Source organism: Scleropages formosus, chromosome 9 (genome assembly GCF_900964775.1).
Source record: "Scleropages formosus chromosome 9, fSclFor1.1, whole genome shotgun sequence".
In the NCBI taxonomy this organism is placed as follows: domain Eukaryota; kingdom Metazoa; phylum Chordata; class Actinopteri; order Osteoglossiformes; family Osteoglossidae; genus Scleropages; species Scleropages formosus.
In genome coordinates, this window is record NC_041814.1 from 20,585,123 (window position 1) to 20,605,294 (window position 20,172).

The 20,172-nt window shown below is 41.1% G+C and overlaps 1 protein-coding gene across 1 annotated transcript in view; it reads right to left on the reverse strand.

Annotated features, from left to right (window-relative positions):
* LOC108935419 (aryl hydrocarbon receptor repressor-like) overlaps positions 1-20,172 on the reverse strand; it is a 67,756-nt gene that overhangs the window by 1,735 nt on the left and 45,849 nt on the right. The window contains exons 4-8 of the mRNA XM_018753997.2: positions 15,549-15,658; positions 11,364-11,453; positions 6,905-7,040; positions 6,185-6,318; positions 3,976-4,175 (exon numbers count right to left, since the gene is read on the reverse strand). Coding sequence (XP_018609513.1) covers positions 3,976-4,175; positions 6,185-6,318; positions 6,905-7,040; positions 11,364-11,453; positions 15,549-15,658 — 670 coding nt within the window. The remainder of the gene's footprint in view (positions 1-3,975; positions 4,176-6,184; positions 6,319-6,904; positions 7,041-11,363; positions 11,454-15,548; positions 15,659-20,172) is intronic.

Here is a 20,172-nt window from a genome sequence, read left to right on the forward strand (position 1 = left end):
TCCAGGAAGTCCATGATGTATTTCTTCATACTTCATAAATTAATTTAATTAACATTTGTCAGCACTGAACTGAATGGCCAATAATCATTTTTTTAGGAAATATAAAGTATGTGTTGGTTAGTACAGACTTGGTGTGGAATGCTTCAGTTGAGTGAAATGAGAAATAAAGAACTATGTCGACTGAAATATGGAAGATATGAAAACAGTTTTGTGTGATGACATACATAATGATAAACATCAGCAAAAAATGCATGAATGTTTGGCATAAATAAGACCTTACATGATACCTTTAGAAGTTTTTGCATATTTTCCTAAACAATCAACAATCAAAGAAAATTCTGTAATTCTAAAAACTGGCTCTCAGTATCAAGATTTGTTGAATATCAACAGAAAACCCAGATAAATGTACTCCCTCTGAGAAAATCACCCAAAGACAAAGGAGATTAAGTTGAAGATATATATGAACATTTGTACTTCAGCTCTGGAGACAAAACTGTAAAAATACAAAAAAGCTGTATTTTTTTCTCCTCAATAAATAGAAATATTTTCTGGCCCACTGTGTGACAATAACACATTCTGGACATCTGCTTCTCTACAAAATCTGACCGCTTTCCCACCCCCAACCGCTTGTGCTTCCCTTGAGTGAACTGTGTCGAAGAGGATGCCTGCTCTCTGCTTTATCCATTTGCATCGCAGAGGAGAGGCGAGGAGAGGGCTGGGGTCTTCAGCACACCTTTGTCTGTGCGCCTTAAGCCTGTCTTCCTTGCATCACAAGACTGGGAGACACAGATCCTAAAGAGCTTTGAAGTACTCTCCCGCGGCGTAGCAGCCAACCAGGAAGCCATTACCAACGGAGCGGGCTAACCTGCCAATCCATTCAACGCACCTGTTTATGTGCCATAAAGTTACTGTGTAGGTCTTCTGCAGACAACATGATGCTCTGCCAAAACTCTGTGCAAAAAATTGGCATTTTGCTTTGTTCTCACATCTGTCATTAATATGTAAGAGCACTTCTTTAATGCTCTAGCATCTTGAGAACCTGGTGCCAAACTCAGCCTAAATCTCTTTTCTCTTCATATTGCTTTTCAGTGACACGCCAAGCCAAGGAGCAAATTCTCCATTGTGCCCTAAACCATTTTTATTTACAACAGGTTGGAATATGAAAAAAACCTACTTGGAAGCTAATCAAAGACTAAAAAGAAAAGCTCTGTCTGTGAGAGTGTATTATAGTCCGAGATGTTACATGGACCAAATAAATTATTCCTTTACTTTCCTGTTTAGTCACTAAATAGAATCCCGTTTTGTTTAAATGTGAAAGCATTTCTCTGCCTTTTGGAGCCTCAAAAATATATAAACTGTCTGCATGACTGAACCAAGCAGCCGTAGTGTACGTGCCTGGATATACATAATGAGGAGACATTTAAAGCTTAATTAAATCAGAGATTGGCGATAATTACCAACACTGAAAAGATTATATGTTTCAAGACTCTAAGTACTTGCTGTGCAGTCATTACATATTTGTACTACTTAAAGTACATAATTATATTTCAGGTTATCGGAATAGCATCAACGTTGCCACAGGCTGACCTTTTGTTATGATGAATATAAATGTTTGTCAGATGTCTTTTCTTTTCATGAAAATTTGTGCTTTGAATTTTTAAGATGAGCTCAAATGATGAAACACACCAGTGTACTTCCAAAGAAAATTAAATTATTCACCTTAAATCAATTTTACATTTTCTTTCCACGGATGGGAAATATTTATTATTTGCTGTTTAGAATTGCTTTTTGAAGTCAGAATTTCCACCAGTTATTGGATCTTCACTCAAAAGGCAACAATTTTTTTGAATGATGGAACCTTTGATTTGATTGTCACAATATAACATTTCACCAAAGGTGTTATGCATTTTATTACAGAGATTCAATACCTTTTCCTTTTTAAATGATAATTAATTCAACCGACAATACCCATGAAAATAAAAAGAAATGAGTGAAATTCCCCAATCAAGAAAAAAACCTCAAACCCTCAGATAAGAAGTGAGTCTCAGTTACTTATACTTGCTATATACAATCACCACGAAATTCCTTGGTAATCTCCTGCTAACCCTAAAACTTTGAAATAACCGTAGTCCTGTTAAATCCCTTAAAATCACTGCATTCACACACGGAGTAATGTGAGATTTGAAAAAGAAAATAAAATATTAGCTGTCATTCATTAGCTGTTGTTCTTCAAACTAATCCAAGCTTGCCCATGTCGTGCTCTGTGGACACCAGAGGGAGTGATAGGGCTCCAGAAACTTTACCCTTCCTCTGAACTCCAGCTTTGACGTCCATGATGCTAATTTCACTCATTAACGATGACTGAACCTTCAGAAATGGCTGCAGTCCCAAGTGGATAATTTTTCCTCCTTTCCCGGTTGAATATGAGGGTACGTCCAGATCTCATTAATACGGGCAGGAAATGGGGAGAAAGAAAAGTGAGTGAGGACAGCGCAAAAGGTGGGGGACATGGAGAAATGGATGGAGACAAAGAGAGAAGAGGAAGCCAGCTGAAATGCGAGGTGTCACAGCTTGTTAGGCTGTATCAGAGTCCTGCTGATTGACCGGCCCCAAGGACCACTCAATGGACCAGACCACCACACCGCCAGCTCGGCCGCCATGAGAACTGCTGAAGCTGCCGCTCAGGGTGACCCAGATATGTCCGGCCAGAGGCCTGTGATCTCCTGGCTGAACTCTCCCAGTGTGTGCAACACGCGCTTTGAAGCAGCGGATTTAATCACAGCTAAACAGCCATGCCAGGCCTGACTGGGACATCTGATTGTTATGGTCTCTCACAGTCTGCTTTTCAAAGAATTACATTTCTGCTGCAAAAATGTGAGTTTCAAGATAAGATAGAGGGTGCAAAGCTTATGACCATATATAGATGAGCTTTATGTTATTCTGACACTATGAAACAAAACATTCTTTTATATGATCAGTTAATGTGACTACCACCCTCATTTAATTCAATCTCTTCAAGTTTTTCCCTCAATAATACATTTAGATACAGGTAGTTAGTAAGCAGACCTTAGCCTTATTTTATTGTTTTCAATTTTGGTCGTAATATCTAACGATGACCGCTCCATGAGCTGTACGATAACATTGGCTGGTCGAGTTGTTGCAAGGTACCCACATTTCAGAATGTTTGCTGGTCTAGCCATGATTGCATTTTGTTTACAAAACTTTTTGTTCCATTCAAATTACTTTTTATTCAAAATGTCTATCCGGCGAGAAGCTGAGTGTTCTGGTGTTGAAGAAAATAAAAACTGGATGATGGGTTTAGGAATGAAAGTGAAAATAACAATGCGCATGAACATATGATTATAAAACTGTATTGCATTTATATGGTAATTATTCTAGGTTAATGGGGGGCGCGGTGGCGCAGTGGGTTGGACCACAGTCCTGCTCTCCAGTGGGTCTGGGGTTCAAGTCCTGCTTGGGGTGCCTTGCGACGGACTGGCGTCCCGTCCTGGGTGTGTCCCCTCCTCCTCCGGCCTTACACCCTGTGTTGCCGGGTAGGCTCCGGTTCCCCGTGACCCCGTATGGGACAAGCGGTTCTGAAAATGTGTGTGTGTGTGTATTCTAGGTTATTACTGTTTTTACATGAATGATGTGTGAAATTAGTGAAAAATATAACAAAACACATTACACAAAATATTATTCAATCATGTTATCCATTTTGTGTCCATGTGATCATATATAAGGAGATTTTAAAATTATGATGAAGCTGACTTATGACCGGGTCGTTGGAACAGAACCCTATTGTCAGTCAAGGAACACCTGTATAGATCCCATTTGGTCAAACTACCACTCACTTGTAGGAGATGGTAGTATAATGTGAAAACAAGGATACTTGCTGTCAGTGAGATGAAATGCTTCATGAATGTGGATGTGGAATCCTGTGTACATCTTCCAAGGAGTACATAGGAAACTAACCTGTGGTCCAGCACAGCAAGCAGCCCGCTCCTCTGCTTGCCCCTCATCATTACGGTTTTCATCTTCATCTCAGTGATAGAAGGCAGCAGCAGAGGAACGGCCACGCAAAAGAGTGCCAGCTGTGGGGGCAGGGCTGTGCCCGATGGCGTCTTCTTTTTCTGGCCGTAGAGGAATTTGAGCCGCCCCTGGAACTGCATGGTCTGGAAGTGGGAAAGAAGACCTCAAAGATCAGTGTATTGGACCCAAAACCATGTAAACAGGGCTAGGTATTTTTAATTTAAAAGTACAGGTAGTCCCCGACTTATGACATACATGACTTAGGAAAACCTGAACCTATGACAGTGGTACCATTAACCTTATTATACAATTTTCTAACAATAACAACTCCATCTGGTATTCAATGACATCAGCTGCCCACACAGCCACAAGGCACCCATAATTTTACAGTCCGGGCCCCACTTGGGTTTTGGTTTCCAGCAGGGATTATGCTTCTTGTTTGCAATTCCCAACCAGTTGCTGTTATTTACAATGACTAGCAACTGAAAAAGTCAGTGCTCTGGTAGTGCCGAAAACAGAATACATTTAGAAATAAAAGAGGTGAAAATATAACTGTACTATATTTATATTATTCAATAATAGAATAATTTTAACACGAATAATGTGCTGGATAATTGAAAAAATATAAGAAAACCCTATGATACAACATAACATTCATGCATGGTAATTGTTTATATATCCTTATGGTTCATAAAGGGGTTTCTAAGGGGATTTGTGCCTTAAGACAAAGTGGACTTTACGGCAGAGTCATCGAAATGTGTTGTGAGTCGAAGATCACCTGTAAATCAGCTTAACTTTAGTTGCATTTTCAGCTTTCTAAACGTTGATTTCAGCAAGGTATTTCAAAGTTTTTCATTTGAAAAAAATGAGTTTACTTCACAAACAAAATGATGTTGGCAGAACTGTCATGAACATAATGAAAGTACTGGACATTTTTAAGTTTTGTGGTTTACTGATATTATTTCCATTCCAATGATTTCCATTAATTCTAAAGCATGATCAGATAAACTTATGAAAAAGAGAAACGAACCAGTTATAGACACATTTTCTCAGCTTTTGTGTCACTGCAGATAGACATTATCGCACAGCTGCACGACTAAGTGCTATTAATGGTGAGAAAAGCGGTGGTCAGGGTGTGTTGACTCACACAGTTTGTTTTACCCAAAACCATCATTTTAAAAAATTTCCATGAGCGGTTATAACTTCGATGGGTGTGATGAGAAATGCTCTTTTACTTCCCTTCAAAAAAATACAAGACCTTATGAGATTGATGGCTTTGGTTTTCTGAAAGAGCAGGGCCTCTCACATCCGAGGACATCATAAAATAATTATACAACTCAAAACGTGTATTTTTCCCAGCCAAGCCAAGGAAGAACAGCCCAGGGAACCTCTGTTGACCTTTCTTTAGACAAACGCTCCAAATCTTTGGTTTTCCGTATGACATTAACCAACATGCTCAGTGTATTTCCGCTGCTGTGTCCAAACCACGCTGGTCAAACGATTAGGAGGTGGTAACATGCTGTAAATATATCTTTCCCCAAATACTTGACTCCTGGTATTTCTGCACTGAGGGGGATATTCTATATTTAGCAGTTTTTAGTATCGTCAGAAAACCTCACGCTCACATTGACATTGATTTAAATTATTTCACCACTGCATCAAGGCTGAATGTAATGTGTATTTTAACTGAAATGCTGTAATTACATGGTGAAAATCGATCCTGCACAAGTTTTCCATATGGCAATGGTAAACAAGTTACTTAATTTCTCCTTGGCTCAGTTTTAACCCGCATATAAAAAAAATTTATTTTTATTCCCCAAACAATTTGTAAAAATTTCATGTAAAACCTGTGCTTTAATACAAACACTGCACTGGCAAGAAATGAGCTGGAGAGAACTTGATTTTAATATACTTAGACTGATTCTTCCTGGGAAACTTGTGGGCAGACAGGAAAACTGTGTTAAGCTTATAGGGAACATGACGCAGTTTTGGTCATACCTTTGCACAAAGTATTCACTCCCTAACTGCATAAAACTGCAAGCTGTGCCTGTTGCTTTGGCTAAAAAATCCGCCAAAGCAAAGAAACACCCTAGCACAGTGTAACAAGCAGTATCTGTGAGTGCAGTGGGTATGGGGAACGTTGTTCTCTCACCAGGAAGCCTGATGTGCTGTCCAGCAGGCAGCGCACCCGGGAGATGAAGCAGCGGTTGAGAAAGGAGGAGTACTCTGGGGGGATGCCCCCAGACTCGGGGGAGTTGAACAGGTTGTTCACCGCAAAGTCCTCACCTACAAACACATATGTACAGTTTTGTCTCAGCAGGTTGTGAGATGGTGTGTGTTTCCCCATTGCAGATGACCGCAAACCCCACCTCCTGCTTAGCAGTGTAGTCCCCCTCAACTACTCCACTAAATTCAGGGTCAAAATGCTAAGTTGATGTTTTGAGTTGCTTTGAAAAAAATGTCCGCTAAACGAATAAAGGTAAATACTTCAGCATCTCGGTCACAATCATCTGCGCGGTAGGAGGTATGGGAAATCTTTCGTACGTTTAACATGCTAAAGAAAATAGGCCCACACACTCTGACAGTAATAATTCTTCATGTCGTTGCTCTTTTTTTGTGTCTATGGTAAATTCTCTAGTGTATTGACATATATAATATGTTGACATGGCCAAACAGGATCATTCAAGCAGATTGCATCCTTTTGGCTGTGTGAGATACGCAAAATGCCCGGCGACTCATTTCCATTAAAATAAATACAGATTTTATAAACAACTCTTTCTGGGATTTCTGTGGCCCGGATATTAGCAGAAAGTGTGCTCTCCCCTCTGCCGTACCCTAGTGGGGACCTTGCTGCTGTCAGTTTAATACACACCTGCTCCCGCCACTAAGTGAGGGTCCAGGGTTGCCAGCTGCTGCGTGGGATTCATGGCCCAGTGGAGCTGCCTTCGGAACTCCTGCCGGTCGTCCACATGGATGTAGTCAAAGATGTTCTGGTGCATCACATCAGTCTGCACATAGGGTGGGAGGGGGGGTGCAAATTGTCAGGGCTTGACCTGCTAAAAGCCCGTGATTAGCGATCCCTGTTGTGTTTGCAAACAGCAGTAGTGTTCCCACTTAACCCGTGGCTGGCTGTACATAAACTCGCCCCAGTCCAGTCAGCATTCATTTGGTCTGACACTGCAAAGGGTGTCCTACTGTAAATTGAGTGGTTTGACAGTTATGTACACATAAAGTGAAAAAAACCCCACAGAGGCAACTTCAGAAATATAGGTATTATTAAACCTACTTAAGAACTACTGCTGCTAATTTTTCTTCTACAGTGTTAATCTGACAGAGACTGATGGCTATAAAACACACTGTGGGAATCAGCACAAGCTCAGGCATCAAACTGTAATAACATTCAGAGTTAAAAAAGTAGCAAAACATTGCGTGACATGGACTGGCAAGGGGTGACACAGCCGAGCCCTGATAAAAAAAAAAAAAAAGAAAAAAAACCGAAAACCCGGCCCACGTTTGTAATTCCTCTTTCTATCCAGCAATAGCTTTGCTTTCCGTCGTGAGTGACAGATTCCATCTGAAACGTTCAACCTCTCCATAATTTCCACACCAGAGGCACGCGAGAGTTTGAGCATTTGCCTTGCAAAATTATTCCCCGACCAAACACACGGCAGCGCCACCGCAAGTCCCGTCAGCAGACAGATCAAGTACCCATTGTGTGAGATTGGCTTGTAAAAAAAAACCATGCTGTATTATTCCTGGACCATGAATCTTGTTCTTCAAAACATAATTACAAAGCAAAAAAATTAGATCAAAGCAATGTGCTGTTTCCACACAGTTTCCGCACTTTTTTGTGGTATAAAAATTCTACATATTTTATTTTCTGTAACACTACATGTCAGCTACGCGTCTTGTCTATGTAAGTTCTTTTCATAATTTGTTTTGTTTGTACGTGAGGAACATTGACAGAGGCCCCAGTGAAACTGCTTAGCGAGTCTCAAAACCTACCCATGTTTTCCATTTGCGTTGTGTGTATGTGTGTCTCTTTGCATGCATGAGCGTGTCCGAATGTGTGTGTTTAGTCCTGCGAGGCAAAACATTTTTAATACAAATCAATTCTCTCAACAGGATTTTAAATGGTCCTAAATAATGAATATTGAGAATTCATTTTAATTTCATGGCGACAATTTGTGAGAACTTAAAACAGTCATACAAGGACATAGATGTCAACAAGTCTAGTGATGCACAAAACAACGGAAGGACCATGTGGAAGTTTGGCAACAGCCCAAAGGATTTACCCGCTGGGTTTTGAACAGTAAGAGGTTTGGGAGGCCCCATAATAATGTGAGGCACGTGTGTGAAACAGGTCCATTCATCCCATTACCAATCACAGCGCACTGAGAATGGTTCCTGCACACAACATCTACATCCCATAGTGCAGTACTGTTAGACTTCAGAACACAAGTCGTTCAGGATGGCAAAGCTCCAGTTTGCAGGGTGCGTGTTCGCTATCGGTGGTTTCAGGGCCAGATTCTGGTGTTCTTAAGCCCTGGGTACTTTCACTGTGAAAAGCGCAGAAAGAAGGGGTAAACGCCGATTGAATAACGTCAACTGACATGAGGCACTTTAAGATACTGTAATACTAAACCACATGACTGATAGAGAAGCTGAAGAAAGAAACTTCCTTCGGATATGTATAAACATTCTAGAATTATGTATTCAAAATGTAATTTTGAAGTTTTCTTTGCAGTGAATTTGTCTCAAAGTATTTTCTTCTGTTTTCCTTATTTTCCTGCTTTTTCCAATTGCAATTTCCCTTGTTCGCAGTCCCTTAAAATTTCATAGGTCATAAGCAATGTGCCTACAGTGCCTAATGGGAAATCAGGCACTGGTGGTTTAAAGGTTTAACTGCCTATAATGCAGATAAACTGGCCAACATTTTGTTGGAATTTCCATTTTTCACTACCACCCACATATATCTGCACAAAAAAATCCTTGTATACAGCTGTATATTGCTTGTAGACAACTACAATCTTGGACTTTATCCTTCAGTTTATTTCTTACAGGCTCTTTGTGCACACATCTAAACATTGCAGTGAAGTCCAAAAAAACATTTCAGAGAGCCAAAGCTCAGATGCATTTTTTCATAGGATGGTTAACTCTTCTGGCCATATTAAGATTGTATTTCCTATATAAAAATAATTATAACAAGCAGGGAGGCCTGGTGCCAGAGACAGATGCTGCGGTGACTTGAGGACACATTCGTTCGCTGCACAGAATCCAGACCACTTCAACTTTTGTTTCAGCTTCCTGGAAGGCAGACGAAACACCTCCACTGTTATGCTCTCCTGAGCTGAAAAGGCAGAGTTATCCAGGCAGTTAGGAGAAATGATGTAAATAACTTTATTCAAGGGTTGAAGAATGATTTAAGTGGGGGAAGACAGGCATGCCCAGATGATGCAATCAATAATTAAGAGGCGCAGGAAAAACCAGTAGTTCACACTATATTTAGAAGAGCTGCCTGGTTCCTGAGAAATCTTGCAGGAGCCCCCAGGCCTGACCTCTGCGCCCCCTTCCTCGAACGCAATACACGGACATTTTCCAGCAGGCTAAGCGCTCTGACATGCCAAAGGAGAAGAAGCAGAAGCGGGGAAGCCTGGCTCTCTCTCTCTCTGCTACTGTGCAGGAAGCCATGCAGAGGTGCACCACACAAAAACTTCCCTCCCCTAAATCCTCCAGCCAGTCCCATTGACTGTGTGGTACTTGTCCTTTGTGTGAGTGCAGGGCCACACCATCGCAACTGTGAGTCAGTTTCCAGTGCTTTCCAGAACAATATCTACTTATGCTCAGCAGATTTGTTTACCCAGCTTGTGCTCATTGACAGTTCACTACTTGATATGTAACAATTCAGGTTGAGTGGCTTTCTCCTCCGCAAGCACCCCAACCATCAAAGACATCATCTGCCAACCTTGTGGGCATGAGTCCAGGTTCTTAACCACTATCTTTCAGATTCACTAGCAATGGCCATGTTTTGCAAATGCTCAGCAGAAGCACCCCTTGACCCTGTGCATTTATGGAATTTACCACAACCTGCATCATTTACATATATTCATTTTCTAACACTTTTCTCCAAAGCAACTTACAAGGTTAAGCTACTTACAATTATTTACCCATTTATACAGCTGGGTAATTTTACTGGATCAATTTAGGGTAAGTACTTTGCTCACGGGTACTACAGCCAGAGGTAAGCCTCAAAATGGCAACCTTTGGGTCCCAAGGCAGCACCTCTAACCACTACGCCGCCACCTGAACTGCATCTTTGGATTCACATGGCCATATCCAACACACAAATCTGCAGTACAGAATTGCTCATAAAACATGGTTGTATTTTTTCCCCAAGCCCAAAAGCTGAATTTAAACTGAGTGTGATATGCATTCATATGCTTTCATTGTACACAAGTTTGATATTATGCTGTAGTGTTGTAGCTTGAAGTACAGTCAGTTCTGCTATAGCATCTCTCTGCATCCTTTAGATATGCAAGAGTTGCATAGAGGAACAGAATTTATATAATGTACACTTTTGCAAATGCAATATAGGAATTTTTTTTTTTTTTTTCTGTTTTGGAAAATTCTAACTTACACCATGCATCTATCCATCCATCCATTGTTAACAACCGCTTGTCCTGAGCGGGGTCGCGGTGAGCCTTACCCGGCAACACAGGGCACAAGGCCGAAGGGGGAACAGACACACTCAGGAAGGGATGCCAGTCCATTGCAAGGCACCCCAAATTAATTTAATTTTGATTAATTGCTTACTTGAAATTGCACATAGAGTGTGAACGCATGCATGGCTACATGTTTGTGGCTATCATTCATGGTGTACCCTGCTGAGGCTTGTGCCCTATTCTTCTGGGATAGGCTCTGAACTACTGTAACTGAGCATTGGACAAGTATTCATAGTTAGTGAGTGTATCACAGTTAAACATGATGGGTGTGGTAAAGTATGGTATTATAAGTGCAAAAATTAAAGACAAAATGAAAGCTAAGCATCACACATGAAAAGTCTTTCGTTATTTTCATATGGTTTATCATTTATTTAAAATAGATTTAGGTTTATTTAAATAGATTTTAGGTTTTACACTGTCTTTTAATTTTTGGCATGATTTGAGATTTTAGTAGGTGTGGATTACGGTATTGTATGTACTCTGCAGTGAAACCCATTTTCCTGTTGAAATGTATTTTTATAACTAACTACCTTAAAAATGGAAGGTTTAATTGAAAGAAAGAAAGAAAGAAAGAAAGAAAGAAAGAAAGAAAGAACATATAAAACATACCTGATGGAAGCCCAAGTAGTCCACAATGGTGGATGAGGCATAAAACACCATCCCATCTGTGCTTACCACCAATGCAAAGCCAGTAAGGGACTGCAAGAAACACAAAATGATGAGTTACTATCAATTTGCTTGCATTTAACTTTCGAAAGTAATCATACATTACAGCATAAGACACATGCTTTAACAAAATAAATATACATCAAAATGCAGCTTCTGTACAGAAATCAGTCTGGTTGAGGAACTACAACAACAGTGCCCAAGTTTCTCATGTTCAGATGCTTTCCAAGAAACTTTGACACATTACAGCACTCACAGATCTAAGGTCAAATTGCATGATTAATTGTGCTGATTCTGGTGTTTGAACTGAAATTAAACATCACAAAGCAGCAGGATCACTGGCCGGAAACTGGAAGACCCACGCTGGAATCCCGCTCCTGCTGTAGTACCCTTGATCAAGGTGCTTACTCAGAATTGATGCAGTAAAAATTACCCAGCTGTATGAATGGGTAAAAAACTGTAAATAGCGTAGAGTGTCAACCTGACATGAGACAAAAGCTTCAGTTAAATTAATGATAATAATCACAAGTTTCAGGAACTGAGTTTAGGTCTAAGGCTAAGATCGGTGAGCACGGATCTGAGTTTGGGGAACTGAGCTCAGGTGTGAAGCTGGGGAAGAGCTCAGCTTTGACACTAAAGGGGTTGAGCTGAGAACAGATGCTGGGGAAGTGAGTTGCAGATCTGAGGATGGGGGAACTGAGCTCCACAAGTTGCGGTTTGTTAGCTTTCCGGTGTTCAATGTTTGCACAGCGTCTGCGCTGCACTCGGGTCCACAGAGATCGCGTGACTGCACTCTGCTCCTTGCCAGACCCTGTCACCTCTAGTTTTCTGTGAGTGGGTCCAGGTCACTTGGCTGCATTTCCCCTCTCTTGCAAGGGCCAGTGTCCTGTGGGTGGGGTACACTGCTGCCTCTGCCACAGGGATCATATTTTTGAGCCTTGGAGGCTTGGAGGGGGGGTTAGTGCCTCCAACCATGCCATTCGCACTCTGGCCCTCTTTCCAGAGCCACTGTCCTCTCGTTCACTAAGTGGGGTGAATGATAGAGGGAGAACACCCTCTTTTTGGCTCTCTTCCCTACCAACTAGAATTGCAAAATCACTCCGTAAAGTGTCAAGTTTTTTCTCGTGACACCTCACTTTTTTTTTAAAAGAACAATTATTACAAGGCTTTATATAAAAACTGATGCAACAGAAAATTGCATGAAAATTATGACAAGTAGTCTTTAAAATCAGACTAATCATATATAATTTTATATTAACATTATATATATACTGTTATTTTTATATAAAAACTTTATATATATTATATTATTTTGTAAACTATGCATCAACAACAGCGCGACAGAATTTACATTTACAAACAGGATTCAGCAACACTTTTCTCCAAAGCGACTTTCAATGAACTCTATGTAGTGTTATCAGCCTACACACCTCATTCACCAATGTGACTTACACTGCTAGATAGACTACGTACAATGGGTCACTCGTCCATACACGAAGGGGAACACACTTCCTGTGTCACTAACACACTATAGGCTAACCTGAACAGAATTTCTTTGGACTGTGGGAGGAAACCAGAGCACCCGGAGGAAACCCATGCAGACACGGGGAGAACATGCAAACTCCACACAGACTGAGCGGGAATTGAACCCATGTCCTTTCGCGCCACCGATGCAGTGTGAGACAGCAGCGCTACTCGCTGTGCCGCTGTGCCGCTGTGCCGCCCCACAGGTGCCAGTTTATAATGCCATTTGCATGAAATTAAACACAGTTCTAAATGAAGTGAATTGGAAAGATTCTTGAGCTGTTGGGAGTATTTGCATTTCCTCGTTATGTACGCTATTTATCAAAAACGCTCATCTGGAGTGTGCACAGTAACAGACCTGGAAGCTGCATGGGGATATCCATGTGTGAGAGTAAAGGGGAAGGGGGAGCGGACGGTGTGGGGGTGGGTCGGGGCAGTGGATGGCAGCAGCCGCTGGAGATGTATGCACCACTGACAAAGACTCTGTTTGACAGATTTAAACTGTGCAGTCATTAGGCAGCCAAGGGCTACTGACCCGGTAACCATTTCCTTCCCGCTGAAGACAGCGCAGCGCAACACGTGGTGCGACGTGGCGCAATGTCGCACAGCAACCGTGTGCGTGACAAGGCCCTGCGTGCGGCGACAAGCACTTTCTGTTGCGCCATTTCCAGGTCCATGACAGCACCAGAGGAAAATTACTTTCAAAGAGCACTATACTTGAGGGCACTGTGACAATTAGAAAACTTCATGCCTTCAAGTTGCATGTTTCTTAGATGCACCAAAAATTAAGATTCCATTTTCTATTTATTCATTTACCCCAAGATGCTTCAATGACATGCTACATTTACCTCATAAATCGTTGTGAAGGCGATACAACAGATGTCATTAAGACCTGCTCCCTGACACTCTTCGCCACGCACTTTATCGAAGACTGCTTTATCTGACTATGCACTACTTTCCAGTGTTTTTCCATTTTCCTGCTTGAAATTCCAAGGAAATGATATCATGAAAATGTGTACCTGTGTGACCCTGAAGTCAGACACGATGCCTGTCCAATACAAAGTCCAGCACGAACAATAACGATGCTGAATGCACTTTGACTAGATTTGTGAGTTTAAATATGTTATCAAACTAAAATCTCTTTGAACATTAGGCAACTAAATCAATAAGTTAAAAAAAGACTGAAAAAACAAAACTAAAACAAAAAAGAGCTGTTTTGCTGAAAACTTTTAATATAATCGGATGTTTTCTGGCTTCTCTGAACAAGGCAGCGTCCCAAAGACATCAAAGGTATTTGGTCAGGGTCAAAGCTTGCTGAAAAACAACTTCTCCAAACATTTCGGAATTCCGCAGAATAAAGGAAAATGCTCTGGCATCTTTGAGCCCCCTGGGACCCGGTTGTCATGGTGACCCGAGCACAATTACAGAGACCCAAAGCCATTCCTTGCTGTGAGGAGCTTTTCATGTCACGCAACTGAGGGCAACACATTTCCACGGTCAATTGGGTCGTTATTTATCCGGTATTATGGCAATTTTGGATGTTAGCTGAAGCTTGAGCCTTGCTTAAGTCCGGCTAGGGGTCAAGCTGCGGCGTACCAGATAGACTCATTGACCTCACTTGTAGTCATGAGTCACGGACCTCCTAGGCTGCAGCAAACTGAACCACAATAGACTGCATTATGCACCGAACATGGATCCACCTGTTGTGTGCAGCTTTCTAAAAATACAACTCAAACGCTTTCCCTCCGCAGTTCTCCATGGCTGATGTAAATAGGAAACTGCTAGTATTCCTCTCTTCTCACGGTACCGGTGTGGAGACTTTTCTCTATTCACCATGAAATTCAACGTCCTCTGATTTCAAGGCTTTTCCCAGTCACATAATGCATGTAGCTGTTCTTTGTTATGTGTTCATCAAGGTTACATGCAGTTTACATGCTTTCAGTATTCAGCTTGTAGGCTTTCAGTTTTATTTATAAAGCTGGAAGTTCGAAATATCGTTTTTCCACATATCATGGATTAACATTACTCATTTTTGTACTAACTGTCATTAGTAAATAATATATATATTTGAATAAAATGGGTGCATTTAGAATGCAAACAAGATAAAGGTAGAGTATGAAATGTATGATTCCTGTACAACATAGCTTTTCAGTTATGCTCCAAGTGTGATCTCCCTTATCAGGTGAAAAATGACATGACATTCTGTGAGAAGCTTTGCAGGAGACGAGTGCGAGTGGTGCTAAAACTCAGCGGGACTTCTACCCATCCCCCTCCGGCTGGACAGGGATGTGAACATGGCTGATAAAGCTCAGGTGACACTTGAGCTTGGCAGCCTGCAGCTGTGATGGCTCACTGCAGCACGACGCTTCAAGAATCACACAAGATGACGCTCAGCCACGCTAACCACTTCATATTTATTTTTTCCTGAAAAAGCCAATTTTTTAAATACAATTTTGATAATATTAGGTGAAAAAAAACTGTTGCATGAATGGGGATATTTATTTACATTTTATCTTGACAGATAACACCACGAATGAAGAAAAACAGGAAATAAATCTAAAAATTAGAGAGTTGGGAAGCCTCAGCCCTCCCCTGCACTCTTACCTCCAGTAAAAGTTCGCTCTCTGCAACAGTGGGCCCAGGCTGGCTTTCCTTGCCCATGTCAGGGTGAGTAGATGGGCTGATGGGAATCCTTGATGGTTTCTCCTGAATAGCTGCAAAAAGGAAAGGGAGGAAGGAAAGGCTTGAAATGGCTCTTTCTGCACCAGTAAATTGAATTTCTCAGCCCTGAGGGAGTTTCCATGATAAATATCCATCATTGTGATTAATTTTGATTCTACTGAATAGCTGAACAGTTGAATTCAAAAATGAACTGGACCTGGAACAGACAAAACCTTTGGAATTCAAATTTAAAGAAATTTAACAATTTAACAATTTGGTTTAGAGCCAGTGTAAGGCAACCAACTGCATATCCGTTTAGCAGCGATGGATTGCTTGGAAACACTTTCTCCCAGCCATTTAGTAGAAACAGATTCCAATCAGACAACACTAACCAGATTTATTTCATGTTTATGATCGAAATGTTAACCCATTAAAGCAGCTAAAACTAGGATTGTGTTTTATATATATATAAGTTTGACATGTCAACAGAATCTGAAAGTCAAAGTATCACTTAAAACTGTGTACTGCAGTGAAGGTACAACTAGATACACAGTACATCGAAATACAATAAAAAATAAATAAATTTGAAAATTTAATTTTGTTCTGTTCCAAAGCGAACACCATAGTTAAGCCATCATGATAATGGCTGAAATCTAAACAAAATCAGTTGCTGAGCTCAGTTAACGAAGTCTTGCATTTGGACATGCAATTCAAACTTATGAGACTACACACACACACACATTTTCAGAACCGCTTGTCCCATACGGGGTCACGGGGAACCGGAGCCTACCCGGTAACACAGGGCGTAAGGCCGGAGGGGGAGAGGACACACCCAGGACAGGACGCCAGTCTGTCGCAAGGCACCCCAAGCGGGACTCGAACCCCAGACCCACCGGAGAGCAGGACTGCAGCCCAACCCACTGCGCCACCACTTATGAGACTACTTGAAAAAAATGTGTTGCTGATGCAGAGGGGGTGCGGTGGGGCAATGGGTTTGGCCTGTGCCTGTTCTCTGGTTTGCTGGGGGTTTGAGTCCCACTTGGGGTGCCTTGCGACAGACTGGCATCCCATCCTCCAGCCTTACGCCCCGTGTTGCCGGGGTAGGCTCCGGCTTGCCACGACCCCGCTTGGGACAAGCGGTTTCAGTTGGTGTGTGTGTGTGTGTGTTGTTGATGCTCAAAGATCTCCTTGAACATCTTAATAGAGGGGCAAAAGAATGTTAGATTGCTTTTCTTAGAAATTTAAGATGTGTTAGAAATTCTACTTCAAACTTCTCACATTAGATACATTCAGATTTCTTGGACAAGTATACATATTGATGTATTTTGACAGAAAAACACCATAAAATAAAGTTTCAGTAATGTGTTGTACTGATTTTCACATTAATATTATTTTTATGTTCACATGTGTAGTAATACCTCCAAATTCATTTAAAAAGTTATTAAACATTATTTTTACAGTGTATACCTAAGGCTAATGCGGCATAATGACTAAAAATGACATTTCATCAATAAAAATACAAAGAACACTTAAAAAGTTGAATACCCTGTGTTGAAATGCTCAGTACACTGAGTCATGTAAAAAACACTAACAAGGAAAACTTTCCAGGAAATTATTTTGCAATAACATAAGTGTAAAATGCCAGTTTAAGCGAATCTTCACAGTTTATTTTGATGATAGTATCTGTGTTCTGTAAAAATTAAAAAGGAACCTGCTTTTAGGACATCTGATATTCAGTATATATTCCTAAAAAATGCATGAATGTGTCAAAGAAGAAGAATCATTAAATATAACTCAACTGTTCCTATGGTAAACTTCACACTGAAGAGTTAGAAACATCCCATAGTGATTACATATATATTAGGTGCACTAGGCTTAAAGCAGGCAGCGCAGGGTGTGTATCAGGTTCAAAATCCATAGTATAGGTCTTGCTTTTTAATCTATTACACAACATACTTTATAATTTACATACACTTGTTCATACTGAGTTTCATAAGAAATCCTTTATTTTGATCTTTTGTTGAATTGTCCTAGATGTTTTTTGTGCTGTGCCCAGTTGTATAACTGTGCAGGTACAGATGTCTTGCATTTTGTAGCTGAGAAAGTGGAGTAAAGTCCATATTGTGAGCTGAGCATCAGAACCAGACTCCTGCTCCCTGTGTGGTGAAACTGGAACCTCTGCACATGTACAATGCCATCCTGGCCCTTGCAATTCCCACACTTAATGATTATGGGGTGTAGGAGGAATCTGAAACTCATGAGCCCAAGAACAGCCCCACCAGCACTGGGGAACGGAGCCATCGGCCCACGTCGTGGACAGAAATGTGTACACAGGCTGGAATCCACGCGGAGGAGGTGGACAGTGCGCAGACCCTCTAACAGGGGGAGAGATTAGTCACGCGATGCACGTCCGCCTCCCCGTTCTGGCTGCGCCCTGGCACAGAGGCAGGACAGACGCAGTGCGCTGCTCGCTAAGGTCTCGTTTCACACACCTCAGCTGTCCGGCACCAAGGCAGCTAGAGGCTTTCGTGACTTTCATCAATTTTCCTCAGCAGTATTCTGAGCAAGGCATGCAAGCTATTTCAGATATTTCTCCCGGACAAGTTTCAGAATTGAAAACACAGTGCAGGCTATTTTTTGAATATGCATGGGTCTTACAATCACCAGTCTTTATAGAGAAGCATTTATTTTCTTACAAAGGGTGGGCTTTGCTTTCCCAGTAATTCAAATGTTTCACAATCATCTACAGTAAATGTCGTTGGACTGGTGGGTATCACTTCAGGAAATTATTCTCACCACCCGTTTTACTGCCTATGATTTCCCCCCTTTCCCTCAAACCCACTTCTTAAGCTGTACAAAAACCTTACACAAGATATTTGTCCAAAAAGCATAAATTAAATGATTTACTGTTGAAGTTACACATTTAAGGCAAAAAGTGAGTTTATTCATGCCATTTCCTTTTTATAAAGAAAAACTACAGAAAGCTTAGCATCACTAAAATATTAATTTTCTATTTGGGCAACAAATCACAGAGAGACAGTAATCTAGAAGATCAAACATTCGTACTCATTGTTATTGATGACGTACAGTGTGGCTCATGAAACACAATTTTTGTAACATATAATTTACTAAAAATGATGCCTCCAATCCATCCATCTGCCCCTCCATCGATCTGCTCACCCATCCATTCATTATCAATAAACACTTCTACAAGTCAGGATCACAGTGGTCCAGAGCCTATCCCAGAACTATAGAGTGTAACCCAGGGAAGAAGATGGATAGGACGTCAGTCCATTACAGGGCAATTCCCACCTTCACACATTCACACACTAAGCAATTTAGAATCACCAATTTACCAGAGACACATGTTTGTGGACTGAGGAAGGAAACCAGAGCACCCAGAAGAAATCCACAAAGACAGAGCTGGATTCAAAACCACATCTCAACTCACAGCCCTAATAATGCTTTCTCACCCGATGTGAAAACTGGGGGGAAAAAAAAAAAAAAAAAAACACACCAAAAAATGTATAAATGAACTGTGTGTTCGTACGATACTCATTAAATATCTTCTATAACTCTATTACTTTCCTTGTTTATAGAGAAACAGCAGAAAGGAAAGAGCTAATTTTAATCTAAAATGTAGCTCATTAGTTGAATCATCAATGCTTAGCCTATGGTGTTTATCCATACCACATTTTCCCCAGCAGTTCATCTGTATATTTCATCTGAGCAGAGGGCAACCTTGTCCTAGTAAAGCAGGAACCTCAAAAGTCTTAAATGGAAGCCTTCAGACAACACTTCCATGTCCGTAACTACTGCAGCTACGCCTGATCTAGTACAAACTCACCCCTGCATACTGAAAAACTCATTAAAGCATAAACGTAATTTCAAAGTTCTTTCAGAGATCTATCGCTTCCTTGCTTTGGTGAATTATTAAACCTTATGTACGATTCAGCATCCACTTACGGTGCAATAAGAGTTGGCATTCTAGCAGCTCACACGGCACAGTCTTTAAAAGTTGCCAAACCATGCTCGCCTTCAGAAGAGTGTGACTGTGTATCGTGAATGAATAAAGTGGAGAGAATCAGCAGGGCATCATTCATATGTGAGTGAAACATGTCAGATCATCTGTGCCCGAGTGTGTCAGCGCTCTCGTCGGCGAGTTCACCAAGCAGGCAGGCAGCAGGGCCTCGGGCAGCAATGGCAGCCTATGTCGAGCATGGTCACGTGGAACCCCACCCCCCCATCCTATTTATAACAGCCTTTCTGCCATCCTGTTCATCTTCACATTCTCATATTCAAGCAACCACACCGCAGCTCAAAAACAACCTCAGCTCTGCAAGCATGATGTATGCAAATTACAACTTAAGCAGTGTGTTGAGACATACAAATGTATAACTGTGCGTGCTAATGTATGTTTTATGGTTTTATTACTTTAATTACATGTGAACATATTTTAAATTCAGCAATTTATATTACTCTCCGTATGTGAAAAGAAACTTGCATCATAGAATGCGACAAAACGAAATTGTGAGACTAGAATAAATCACTTTTATGGAGTTTATCA